This window comes from Myxocyprinus asiaticus, chromosome 37 (assembly GCF_019703515.2).
Source record: "Myxocyprinus asiaticus isolate MX2 ecotype Aquarium Trade chromosome 37, UBuf_Myxa_2, whole genome shotgun sequence".
NCBI lineage: Eukaryota > Metazoa > Chordata > Actinopteri > Cypriniformes > Catostomidae > Myxocyprinus > Myxocyprinus asiaticus.
The window spans coordinates 9,968,339-9,981,225 of NC_059380.1; the positions used below are offsets into that span (position 1 = coordinate 9,968,339).

A 12,887-nucleotide genomic window follows, 5' to 3' on the forward strand; every position below is an offset into this window, starting at 1 on the left:
AATTTATTGAGATGCACCTGTAAGTATTCACAGCCTTTGCTCAATACTTTGTTGAAGCACCTTTAGCACCAATTACAGCCTTAAGTCTTTTTGAGTATGATGCTACAAGCTTGGCACACCTATTTTTGGGCAGTTTCTCCCATTCTTCTTTGCAGGACCTCTCAAGCTCCATCAGGTTGGATGGGGAGCATCGGTGCACAGCCATTTTCAGATCTCTCCAGAGATGTTCAATCGGGTTCAAGTCTGGGCTCTGGCTGGGCCACTCAAGGACATTCACAGAGTTGTCCCGTAGCCACTCCTTTGTTATTTTGGCTGTGTGCTTAGGGTCGTTGTCCTGTTGGAAGATGAAACTTCGCCCCAGTCTGAGGTCCAGAGCGCTCTGAAGCAGGTTTTTAATCAAGGATGTCTCTGTACATTGCTGCATTCATCTTTCCCTCGATCCTGACTAGTCTCCCAGTTCCTGCCGCTGAAAAGCATCCCCACAGCATGATGCTGCCACCACCATGGTTCACTGTAGGGATGGTATTGGCCAGGTGATGAGCGGTGTCTGGTTTCCTCCAGACATGACGCTCCAGACAAGAGTTCAATCTTTGTTTCTCATGGTCTGAGAGTCCTTCAGGTGCCATTTGGCAAACTCCAGGCGGGCTGTCATGTGCCTTTTACTGATGAGTGGCTTCCGTCTGGCCACTCTACCATACAGGCCTGATTGGTGGAGTGCTACAGAGATGGTTGTTCTTCTGGAAGGTTCTCCTCTCTCCACAGAGAAATGCTGGAGCTCTGTCAGAGTGACCATCGGATTCTTGGTCACCTCCCTGACCAAGGCCCTTCTCCCGATCACTCAGTTTGGCCAGGCGGCCAGCTCTAGGAAGAGTCCTGGTGGTTCCAAACTTCTTCCATTTACGGATGATGGAGGCCACTGTGCTCATTGGGACCTTCAATGCTGCAGAAATTTTTCTGTACCCTTCCCCAGATCTGTGCCTCGATACAATCCTGTCTCGAAAGTCTACAGACAATTCCTTGGACTTCATGGCTTGGTTTGTGCTCTGATATGCACTGTTAACTGTGGGACCTTATATAGACAGGTGTGTGCCTTTCCAAATCATGTCCAATCAACTGAATTTACCACAGGTGGACTCCAATCAAGTTGTAGAAACGTCTCAAGGATGATCAGTGGAAACAGGATGCACCTGAGCTCAATTTTGAGTGTCATGGCAAAGGCTGTGAATACTTATGTACATGCGATTTTTTTTTGTTTTTTATTTTTAATAAATTTGCAACGATTTCAAACAAACTTCTTTTACATTGTCATTATGGGGTATTGTTTGTAGAATTTTGAGGAAAAGAATGAATTTAATCAATTTTGGAATAAGGCTGTAACATAACAAAATGTGGAAAAAGTGAAGCACTGTGAATACTTACCGGATGTACTGTATAAGAAATGAGACTTGCTTATATTACCAGACTGATTTTCTCACATTTTCTTAGTACCAACATTTTAAATATAATCCTACTAACTTTCATACCAAACCTACACCCTTGATCAGAAGGACAATTAAACTTTCTCCTTAACTTTTGGCCTTTTCATTTTGGCTTTGGTTGAGGTAAACTTACTATTGTTGTTTTGTGAAAAATAATATTTTCTTAAAAAAAAAATTAAAAATAAATATATAAATAAATTTTTAGATCAAACAATAACTGGCGGGTCCCCTATAGGCTTAAAGATAATAAACAGATAAATAACAACTGTAACTAACACCTCTACACTAACTGAATAAGATTTTCATTCTGGGAGTTTCAAAAAATTAAAGAATTTTTCAGGCTGTGTAACCAAATGGTAGCCTTTAACACACAGAGAAGCCTCCTGATGTTTCAGTGATTTGAGCTGCAGGTCAGCTGTGGTTCAGTCACAGTGGTTTACTAATACCTTGTATTCACTACTCAGTAAACACACTTTGCATGGCTCTTCAAGACTATTCCAGGCTCCAGCATCATTCACAGACCAGGAGGCGTGGATTAGCAAGGCTAATCGTAATGTAGATTTCTATTGGCTTTCCTATTGATGTTACAGCTGTGTGAATGCAAATGTGTGCTGCGTGAATTGTATAAAGGTTGGCTCTTGCAGTCAACCCTTTTAATTTTAAAAAGGTATCAGCGTAATAGTGACCACAGGGAGAGCTAATAAGTTCCACACATTATGTTTGTAATGTTAGGTCATTTATTTTAAGCCATTGTATTAGACAGTGTACAATATTTCTTATATTTAGAAAGGGCATTTACACAGCATCAAAGATATGCTGTTTGTATCACATAAATGCAATAAAGTTAAATATATGTTTGTTTGTTTTTTTGTTTTTTACAAAAAATTGGAATTAAAAATGCAAGCGAAGACCATCAAAAAGGTAAACAATCATCATTTAGTTCTAGGATCTAATGACACATGCAAGCAAAAATGACAGTGTGTCACTTCTGTCCCCTAGTGTTTAAGATAGTTACAGCATCTAACCAGTTAAAATACCCTTAGAACAACAAACCCAATACCGGCTCAAAAAAAATTATAAAAATAAATTGTCAACTATTGTACTGAAAATATCTTAAGAAAAAGTATTAATATCATTACACAAAAAGCTATAATTAATTCATATTACATCTTGTGACAATGTTTTTTTTAATTTTTTTTTTTAGAAATGATTATTGTGCTTCTCTTGGGTGACTGAAAGGCTTGCCATTATACAAGAAATTACTGCAGTTTAGGGTTGTTTACTTGAAATAATTCTGAACTCTTTATAATTAAAACTCTGCCTACATGCTACAAATGTTTATATAGCATCTTACAGTATATGCTCATTTTTATTGTAAATATCATCTTTATGCACTGGCAGACTACAGTGTTTCCCACATTTGTCTCTATCTTTGTAAAGATCTTGGGGTTGAAAATTTCTCACAAAGTTTCTTTCATGGTGCAGAACAACTGAGACATATGACTTTTCAACATCACATGTATCTTCACCTTTATTGTGCAATTTCTAATTTGCATTTCACTTTATTTTTTTATTTACAGTTTTATGGGGACAGAACTAAAACTACAAACTAAAGCAAATTCAAATTGTAAAAAGCTGAGAACACACCATTTTTTAAATACTTTATTGATGGACAAACTTTGCCCATTTAGAAATCAGTAAAAATTACTACAAATTGCAAGGCTCTTTGTACATTTTACTCTTCCAGTTTATAACAGACACTAAATTTTGTAATAATAATAAAAACCAAAGAAATTTTGCAAAAGTAATAAAGTTATACCTTACCAAATGCAATTAATAATTTTTTAAACGCCACATAAATACTTAAAGGTGCACCCAGTAACTTTTTGATTGTCATCTTGGACTTACAGTGACACCTAGTGGTGTGGATGCAGCATCATTCAAAATCAGTAGTTTTCAGTTACAGATGCCATTGTAGAAATCAACCCGATCTCATGAAATTTCATACATAATTTACGAGTTGGCTATTTCGTATGGTCTCGCATGGTGTTGTTCGCATAAACTCAAACGACTTCATCACATGCAAATTCCCGGATGTCTAATGCGGAAGCGCGAGTTCCGCGCACGAGGCGTTAAGGACATACTTATTAATATGATGCCTTTACCCAAACCCCTTATCTAAACTTAACCAATCAGTAGAGTGTGTAAACATGATAGGAAGCTGTTGTGTGTGACAGAAGCAAGTAATTGTCGTGTATTAGATGGAAACAATGTCCAATGACATCATTGGCTGTAGTGAAAGTCCTAGGAATTTAAACGAGTGCAGTCGCACGATATCATACGAATTAGCCAAATTTAGAAAAGTCGTACGAATCCTGACGATTTCGCCATGAGAGTGTGTTGGTAGATATTCACTTTTCACAATCAGCCATGATTAATTTAATCCAAGAGTGAAAGTGTCCAATAACAAGACGGTTACTGAAATTAAAATAGTGGTATTCAGCTGGTCATGTGATTCTAAAACGGCAGCCGAAATGAGGGCAACCCTGCTCCATGTAGTATAAAACAGCTTTTATAAGGTTACTGATATGACTAGTCTTCATCTCATGAGAGTGGTCATGATTTTTATGTTTATGTCAGGAGTAAAACTTTTTTATTGGGAACAAATTACTGAGTGCACCTTTAAATTCACCATGCTAGCTATTGTATTTCTAATATGGCAGCAGAAAGAACAAAAGAGTTTTATAAATAAAGATAAAGTTTTAAAATCTGGAGGCATTTTAATTGCTGCTCAGGAAATGAACACTGCATTGTATCATTAAAATTGCGCCTGGCTCAGTTCAGATGTGTGAAGAAACTTAATTAGTCCTGCTGTAGAAAATGAATCATTACAAAGACCTGAAAGAGTTCAGGTTATTGGCAGGTGCATATTCTGAGAAAAACAAAGTGAAAACTTTTAAGGACATGGTTGGAGCTGTAGTTTGTGTTTTTAACTACACTGTATATTAGACTTACTGATTGGTAGTACAACATTATTTAAAAACCTTTAAAATGCATCTGCTGTCATGCCAGATTTAAAAATTGTACCTTGACATTTCCATTTAACAGGTTATGGAAAGACCTTCAACAGATGCTCCTTATCATATCATTGTCCTTTCAGAGCGATAAGAACGCATTTTTTAAAGTGCCTGTTTCGTGCACTTGAGTCAATAAAAGTCTTCCCACAATTCTTACAGATGTGTGGTCTCTCTCCAGTGTGAATTCTGACGTGTGTCTTCAGGTGAGTTGATTGTCTAAAGTTTTTCCCACAAAAGCTGCAATGGTATGGTTTCTCTCCAGAGTGAACTCTAAGGTGAATTTTTAGCACTCCTGATGAGCCGAATCTTTTACTGCACACAACACAAAAATATTCTCCTGTACCTTGTGGGTTTCCGTGAATATCCTGAGGAGCATGGTAACTTTCAGACAGTTCCTCTTCGTGTTGAATGTCTTCCAGGCAAATGCTAGCTAGATTTGTCTTGGGCTCTAAAGAAGAGGGAAATTTACACTTTCATTTACACTGTGCTTCTAAGAGAGAAGTCAAACACCATATCTGACCATTGCTTTTTTTTAACTCAATTATAGCTCTGGAAAGCTATTATCAGCAGTTCATTAAAATATCCTTACGTGTTTGCTGGTGTTGTTCTTTATCAAGGGCCTCCTCTTCAGTGTCTCTGATCTTCCTTTCTCTGTGCAATTCCTCATTTTCCCACTCATTCCTCCCGATTCTTTCCCGCTGTGTTTGCAATTTACTTGTGGGAATATTAAATACAATTACTTCAGCCGTTTAAGTGAAAACAGTAAGAGCATTTACACAAATCAGAAGCATTTAATTCTAACCATTTAACTACCACAACTTTGATGATAAAATAAATATTTGCCATATTTATAATTATTATTTTTTTAATTATTATCTGCTATAGGATATAAGGCAGCTGATGTTAACAATCAGCATCCCTTAGAAAAACACTATAGGCCTATTTTCAAAGGGTGATTCTCACAAATGAACACATTTGTCTTTATAATACCTAGTAAAACATAGACATAAGCATATGCATATTGTGAAAAATTTAGTTCTGCTCATAATCGTAATGAGGACCTCATGGTAGATGCGATTTTGCACAACAGTAATGTGAAAGCATTTGATTTCCCTTGGGCAAAAAGACCAGACATATTGCATTGAATTCTTTATTCATTTTATTTCAAAAAGTATAAATAGCATAAAAAATAAATAAATCATAAATGGCAGGTTCATTGATGAAATTAAGTGAACAGTGTGTTTGAGTGTTTGACAATGTATAAAGTTGAACAGAAACTGCATGCAGTTACCTTCTACATTATATTTACATTGATGCATTTGGCTGCCACTTTTGTCCAAGCGACTGACAATGTTTAAAGCTGAAGTGTGTAATTTCTTTGCCACCAAACGGAATTACAAAAATAAACATTGTTTTCAAACAGCCACCCGAATATGCCTGTCTGCTGCTGATCAATCAAACGAATAGTCCAGCACTTATTTGTTGTTGTATCAGGCTGGACGGGTTGCTCAAAATAGGAATTTTTATAGTGCCACTAAGACACAGTGGGGAATTCAGTAAAACTGAATTGAGCCCGATTCACTAAATTATGCAGATCAGGCAAAAGCACAATCGCTGCCACAAAATTGCTGCTAAATGCAATTTGCACACAAAATTCTGATCTTGACCTGAATAATTTCTTTAACATGCCGAAATTGCATGCACCACGCATCTGGATATATGGCAGGTTATAACGCATTTCTTTTGAAGAATTGCTGCTGATATAATTGATAGAAAATGTACACAAACCTCTCTTTTAAATAAAAATAATTTTACCATCTGCTTTCATCTAGCGGTAATAGCACGATGTAAATTGCGCCAGGCAATTTTTATAAATTAAAGCACAATCTATATTAAGCCATATTTACATAGGAAGTGTTTGCATGGAAAGAATGACAATGACTTAATTTAAATACTCATGATGCAGCACAATTTCAGTGCTGATTGCACCTGCTTAAACTAGATTGCATGTGGTTAGTGAATAAGGTGCAGGTTTTTGCGCTGAAATTCCACGCGCAAAAGTGGCGCAACTGTTTCATAAATTAGCCCCACAGTGTTTACAGTTGTTGAGAAAAACTACAAATGTAAGTAAGCCAAAGTTGGGATAGGAGAAAGCATTTTAACACTGAAAAAGTCACACGCTTCAGCTTTAAAGATATACTTTTTTCCGGAAATTGTGTTCCCTGGGAATTATACTCTTGGCATTGGCTTGTGCCATGTACAGTACCAGCTGAGCTACAGGAATGTAGGAATATTTTAGCCCATTGAACACTAAAAAAAACTAAAATGTTGAGTAGAGGTGGCAGGCATTTGCTCTGGGATGACTTCAATAATGTCTTCTTTAATGTTGTCTAAAACGTCCTGAAATGCTTTCTTTCTCCTGTATGCGGCAGAATTGTCCCTCCATCTTTTCTGTTGCCTTCTCAATTGTATTGGGTTCAGATCTTTAGCAGATTTCACTTTCCCCTGAGATTTTCGTCTTTGATATCTACAAAAATGAAAAATAATAGTGAGTCAGTGTGATTTCCAATTTAAAAATTGCTCTATAGCTACATGTATTACTCTTTCATAGTCCGTTGTTAATACGCATATGTACTTAAAATAGAATCTGACCTACAGCTACTCTTGAAAAGCATTTTCTTCAGGAAACCTACAGTATACCTCTCTCTCTCCTTTTTTCTGTACGCCTCAAGAAGCTCAGGGTTCCCGTATACTTTCTGCTTGTGCTTTTGGGATCTAGCTTTCGCTGCAGCCTTCTTTCGCTCTTCTTCTGCCCATCTAAACAACAAGAACATTTTTACCTTAGAAACGAAAAACTAACAGAGTAAGTATACTGATTTTTTTTTTTTTTTTTTTTAACAGCTGGGCTTCCCACTACCCAACTTGAAGCTACTCGATTTTGGTAGGGGATGTCACACCTACCTACAGATGTGACCTTTAAAAATGTGTGAAAAAAGGAAATATGAGTTGTATGATTTCATGTGGTATCACGCGTTGTCAGGCGGCACAGGAGAGACACTGTCAATATGGGGCAGTCAGGTTTCATTCTCAACAGTTGAGAATCAGAACGACAGAATGCTCATGTACGCTGCAGTCCAGTATGTCTCTAAAAATAGTTTCAAATAATACTGAGCACTTATTCTATAGCCTATAACATTTCAGTATGAAATGTGAGAATAGCACAATTTTATTCTACATACGTCCGTGTCCCCTGACATGTGAGAAATAAAATAAGATCATTTTTATTTTGAGAATGTAAAACTACTAAAATGAGTGGAAGTAATCAAAATGCATAAATAAATAATACTTTTACAAAAAAACAAAAAAAAAAAAAGATAAAATAATGAAAATACAGATAAAAGATTATCAAGGACAGCTACCTCTAATGACTTCCAAAGGTCTCTGGTTCAAAACCTGATGAAATGGGTTTTTCTTTTTTCTTCCTTTTCTTTTTTTTTTTTTAGGGAACCAAGAAAATTTTGTTAAAGATTTATTTTGTGATATGATTACATTGACCTGTACTGTAAAGTGTTTTTATGCTCCCTCATATTTTTGGCTTTCAGCAGATAAAGACATTTTCAATATGAGGCCCAAGCGGAAAAGTGATTGGCTGCAACACTGTGAAACTGCCCGAAAGCATATCTGATGTGTGCAGAGGCAGGGTCCACCTCGTTCCGGCAGGTGACCGCACAGGTGGAAACAGTGCATATATCATTTTTTTTTTTTTTTTTTTTTTTTTTTAAACTTGATTTGATAATAATTAAAGTACAAATGTAAATAGAAATAATATAAAACTATCATAATAAATGTTCTACTGTTCATATTCTCATAATTTTGAGCATATTACAATACTTATTTTATTTATTTATTTTTAAAGCTGCACTACATAACTTTTGGGCATCTGTGGTAAAACTTAAAATTGCAAGAAACTGGCAGAGGTTTTTATGTCAGTTGTGTTTTGGCATTGCTATTCCACATGGATATACCTCATGGTTTGAGGTTGCCTGTGATCATGAAGTGCAACTTTCCATCGATTTTTTGGGTATTCGATTAAAAATTTTTATATTTATATTACTTGCTTTAATAAAAACAAACAACATTATTATTTACATGTGTTAATGTAATTCTTCAAGTGTTTTATCAACCTGACATTAATGTTTACATTGTACTACACATACTGTAAAATATCCCACATTTAAGAGAGGAAATCCGTAATATGGATGATATTATTCAGAGACCTTCAATCTACAGCATCAGTGGATAGTGCAAGTAAACCATAATATTAAATTAGTATGCAAATAATAAAACTGTAACCTAAAAACACAAAAAGATGATTCAATAATGATGTGGATGAAATGTACTTTATTATACATGGAAATAATATGCCGAAATATGCAGTATAACAATTACAATAATAAGCAGTTTCTTTAATCGTTTCTTTGGCAGTAAAGTTATAATGGAGAAATGGTTACATGCTTAAATTAATATGTATAGTAGTAAAAAACTGTGCTATGAATCCAAATCATATATATTTATAAACAATTTGAGACAAATATGCATTCATGGAGAACTAACTTGTAATTTGTACCTATAATGGCTTTTAGAAGTCCAATATGTTTTAAAAAGACTATCTGCGAAAATGGCAATGGAAAGTGATGTGTCTTATGAATTTATGTGACTAGGGCAAAAGAAAGGAGAACAATGTGGCGCAAACACACATACACACACTTAGGAAACTTATAAACTACAGCAATATTACACAATACACAGAACTCATGAATATTGGTAAATATGTCACAGTAACTGTATCTGAAAGCCTATAAACACTTAGCGAACGATTAACACACGGCCACAGCTTCTCAAGCCGCCACACACATGCCATAGTTGCTAACTCTTTTTTCTGTGATTACAGACATGGCGTGAACAAGCAAAGATAAATGACGTAAGCTGAATTTTGCAGCAATTACAGCACCAGGTTTGCAGCAGAGTAATGGCTTTAAAAAGGGGAGAAATTCGTTAAGCTGATCTCATCATCTTCCAGTCATGTGGTGTAAGGTTGTGAAATTTTCCGGGCGATCAATTCTGATATTGTTTGCCGCAGGTTGTCAGGTAGTGCGATTTTCCCCCCTAGAGCCATCAAAGTTGACAGAACCTGCCCAGTCCTGATAAATGTCATGTCTTGTGGTAAAGACTTAATTTACATATTCAAGACGCAGCACTATTTCAGCACTCATTGCGCTTTCTTGAACTAGATTGTGGGTGGTTAATGAATAAGATGCAGCTTTTTGTGCTGTAATACCATGTGCAGAAGTGGCACAATGGTTAAGTGTTTTCTCTCTCTCTCATTTGATTTTGTGGGTAAAATGTGACTCGGACAAGTTTTGATATGCTCTGTGAGAATCACCCAGGATGAACAAAATAAGCGTTAATTACTTATTAACTTATTACTACTTATTAAGGTATTTATAAACCTTTACCTGCCACTCAAGTCTGATTCTTTTTATTTTTTTTCTTCCATATTTTATGATACTGATTTCATTGTAAAGTTGTTGTTTTTTAGCACTGTACTTACACAGCTCTGTGTGAGGCTATGCTGTTAAAGGAATAGTTCACCCAAAAATGTAACTTCTCTCAAAATTTTCTCACACTCACGCCATCCCAGATGTGTTTGACTTTATTTCTTCTGCAATGCAAGTAAATGGTGACCAAAATTCTGAAGCTCCAAAAAGCACATAAAGGCAGCATAAAAGTAAGCCATACAACTACAGTGGATAAATCCATATCTTCAGAAGTGATATGATAGGTGTGGATAAGAAACAAATCAATATTCAAGTACTTTTTTACTATAATATCTCCTCCCTGCCCAGTAGGTGGTGATATGCACTAAGAATGCGAATTGCCAAAAACACAAGAATGTGAAACTGAAGGTGAATGTGGAGATTTCTAGCAAAAAAAAAAAAAGACTTAAATATTGATTTGTTTTTCACCCACACATATATCGCTTCTGAAGACAGATTACTTTTATGCTGACTTTATGTGCTTTTTGGACCTTCAAAGTTTTGGTACCCATTCACTTGCATTGTATGGACCTACAGAGCCGAGATATTCTTCTAAAAATCTTCTTTGTGTTCAGCAAAAAAAAGGAAAAAAAAAAAGAGGGTGAGTAAATGTTGAGCAAATGTAAAATTTTGGGGTGAAATACTCCTTTAAATGTAAGACACTGTAACCTTAACACAAAACTACCAGCTTTTCTCATCTTTAGGAGACTATGCCCCAATGCTTTGTGGTTCAGACAAGTTGGAAATTTTGCAAATTTCAAAATAAATAAGGGAGTTTCAAATAAGGGAAAGATAAAACTTGAAACTTGAAAACTTAAAACAAAACAGCCTGAAACACAAACATGAAACAAGACCAACTATGCCATATTTTTGTATGGAAATTTGTAGGGGACTAAGGGAGAGCTTACAAGAGAATACAACACATTTGAGCATTATTTCAGTATTTAAATGGCTCTTGTAGGTCCACGTTTCAGCACAACAGTAATCACTGATCTATTTGGTCATGTTTTGAGTTCAGACAAATACATGTATGGCAAGCAAAGGATTTGTGCTGTCTACAAGCTCTCTTGTAGCAGCACACTTTTGTAACATTTTGTACCACATGCTTATCACCAGAAAAGTCGTTCTGATAAAAAAAGAAAAAAAGAATCAGGGCTCAAGACTTAAAACTCAAATCATCACAGATGATGGGTTTCACAAACACTTAATCAAATAACCTACCTCTCACTTATTTGGGCCAGCTCCATCCTATGTTGTGCCAACATCTCTTGATTTCTGAAGGGCAGCTGTAAAACAATGAGATGCATCAGTTCACATCTATGGCTCAAAGGGTCTTAAAAATAAAACATAGTTTACAGTGCGGTGTCAATCTTTGGGAAACAAATTAACTACAATATTAATACTTTCAAATATAAAATAGACTTGAAAATACACAGACTTACATCATATGGTTGTGTGTTATGTGCAGGGGAGCCAATGTGGTTAACTTTTATTTTGATGTCGTTGCTGGATGCATCACTGTCCTCTGTATCATCCGAGCTGTATCTTATGATGCGCTGTGCCTTACAGGTGGTATCACTTTCAGGATCAGTGTCAGGTTCATTCTTAATCTGAGCACCATGGTTAATGAAGGTAAAATTATTCTCACAGTTTTCCATCATTTGGGTTGCAACACCTTTGCTGACCGTCTGATTATGGTCAACATCCATACATGGCAGTAAAGATGTGGTTTCATTAAACACACGCATCTGCTCTCCATTCTCCTCCTGCTGTGTATAGACCTCTAGTTTCATATGCATTTCTGTATCCTTCTCGTAATGTTCAGATCTCCACTGCTCTTCTGAGAACGTCTGGGTGTATTTCTTTCCTTGAATCTCAGAGGAGCAAGGCTGTGTTTCTATAGTGGGTCAACGCAGAGAAACATTAGAAAGAAATTGAGGCAAGAAAAGATGTGCTTTGTGGTGATACAGTGATTCTGGTGATACACGTATTAGTATTAGTATTATTATAGCTCTAAGTGCTTCAAAACAAGTGTCTGGCACCATACTGAGTTCCAATGTCTGCATTTGTAAAGTAGTAAAATTGCCAGTGATAAACAACACAGCCAGATTACTAATATTATGACCAATTCATTTAAAGGGCCAAAATACAGAAGGAAAAAAAAGTCCGCATTATAAAACCAAGCATGAAATATTAGAGATCGTATTAGTTGACTGGTAGTATTACGTTACATTGATATGATCTCAATAAGATAATAATACGAAGAACTATTCCTTTAAAGGGCCTTTTGGTTTAATAGGATAGGGTAAACGTATCAACGACTCTGACTATCGAGATTTCGCTATGAAGTGCTAATAAAATGCCTAACATTAAAAAAAAAAAAAAAAACTTAAGTATGAGACTCGGTTTTAAGTTGAATTCACTTACCAGAATGAAACTGAACTCCAGCCTCGTGCAATTTTCTCTTCAGGAGCTGTATCTCCTGCCTGGAGCGACAAATCTCGTCATTATAGTCTCTAAAGATGTCTTCAACCGCCTTCAATATTTCCTGTGCAGCCAAAGTTAACCTCTCTGTCAGAAAAACGTTTAAACCCTGTAATTTAGACATGGTATGTTCATAAAATAAGACTAAAGCGTCTGTTTCCCTTTTTTCTCTACGTCCATAACAGATAGGCCTACTTCTCGTCTATTGTTTTGTCTGTGTTAGACTTGCTGAGCCCTCAAACTGATGAGCG

At 36.0% G+C, this 12,887-nt stretch overlaps 2 protein-coding genes across 5 annotated transcripts in view; one reads left to right on the forward strand and one right to left on the reverse strand.

Annotated features, from left to right (window-relative positions):
• LOC127427968 (uncharacterized) overlaps positions 1-12,887 on the forward strand; it is a 75,243-nt gene that overhangs the window by 25,154 nt on the left and 37,202 nt on the right. The window lies entirely within an intron of this gene.
• On the reverse strand, positions 2,992-12,855 carry LOC127427966 (zinc finger and BTB domain-containing protein 49-like). Of its 4 annotated transcripts, none has more exons than XM_051675968.1 (5): positions 12,580-12,855; positions 11,595-12,049; positions 11,374-11,438; positions 5,145-5,269; positions 2,992-5,003 (listed from the first exon to the last, which is right to left on the reverse strand). In XM_051675968.1, the coding sequence occupies exons 1-5, from the start codon at positions 12,758-12,760 to the stop codon at positions 4,624-4,626; spliced, it is 1,206 nt and encodes a 401-aa protein (XP_051531928.1). In that variant the 5' UTR covers positions 12,761-12,855; the 3' UTR covers positions 2,992-4,623. The 4 variants fall into 4 exon arrangements, with proteins under 4 accessions (XP_051531928.1, XP_051531929.1, XP_051531930.1 ...); XM_051675969.1 differs by lacking the exons at positions 2,992-5,003; positions 5,145-5,269 and adding exons at positions 5,697-7,082; positions 7,256-7,372; XM_051675970.1 differs by lacking the exons at positions 2,992-5,003; positions 5,145-5,269 and adding an exon at positions 5,697-7,082.

Bases quoted from the DNA above. Each gene is read 5' to 3' on its own strand.
- LOC127427966 (XM_051675968.1), bottom strand. From the start codon at position 12,760: ATGTCTAAATTACAGGGTTTAAACGTTTTTCTGACAGAGAGGTTAACT. The intron at 12,050-12,579 runs GTAAGTGAATTC...GACCCACTATAG, and splicing joins TGGAGTTCAGTTTCATTCTG to AAACACAGCCTTGCTCCTCT. The intron at 5,004-5,144 runs GTAAGGATATTT...CCTCTTCTTTAG, and splicing joins AGAACAACACCAGCAAACAC to AGCCCAAGACAAATCTAGCT.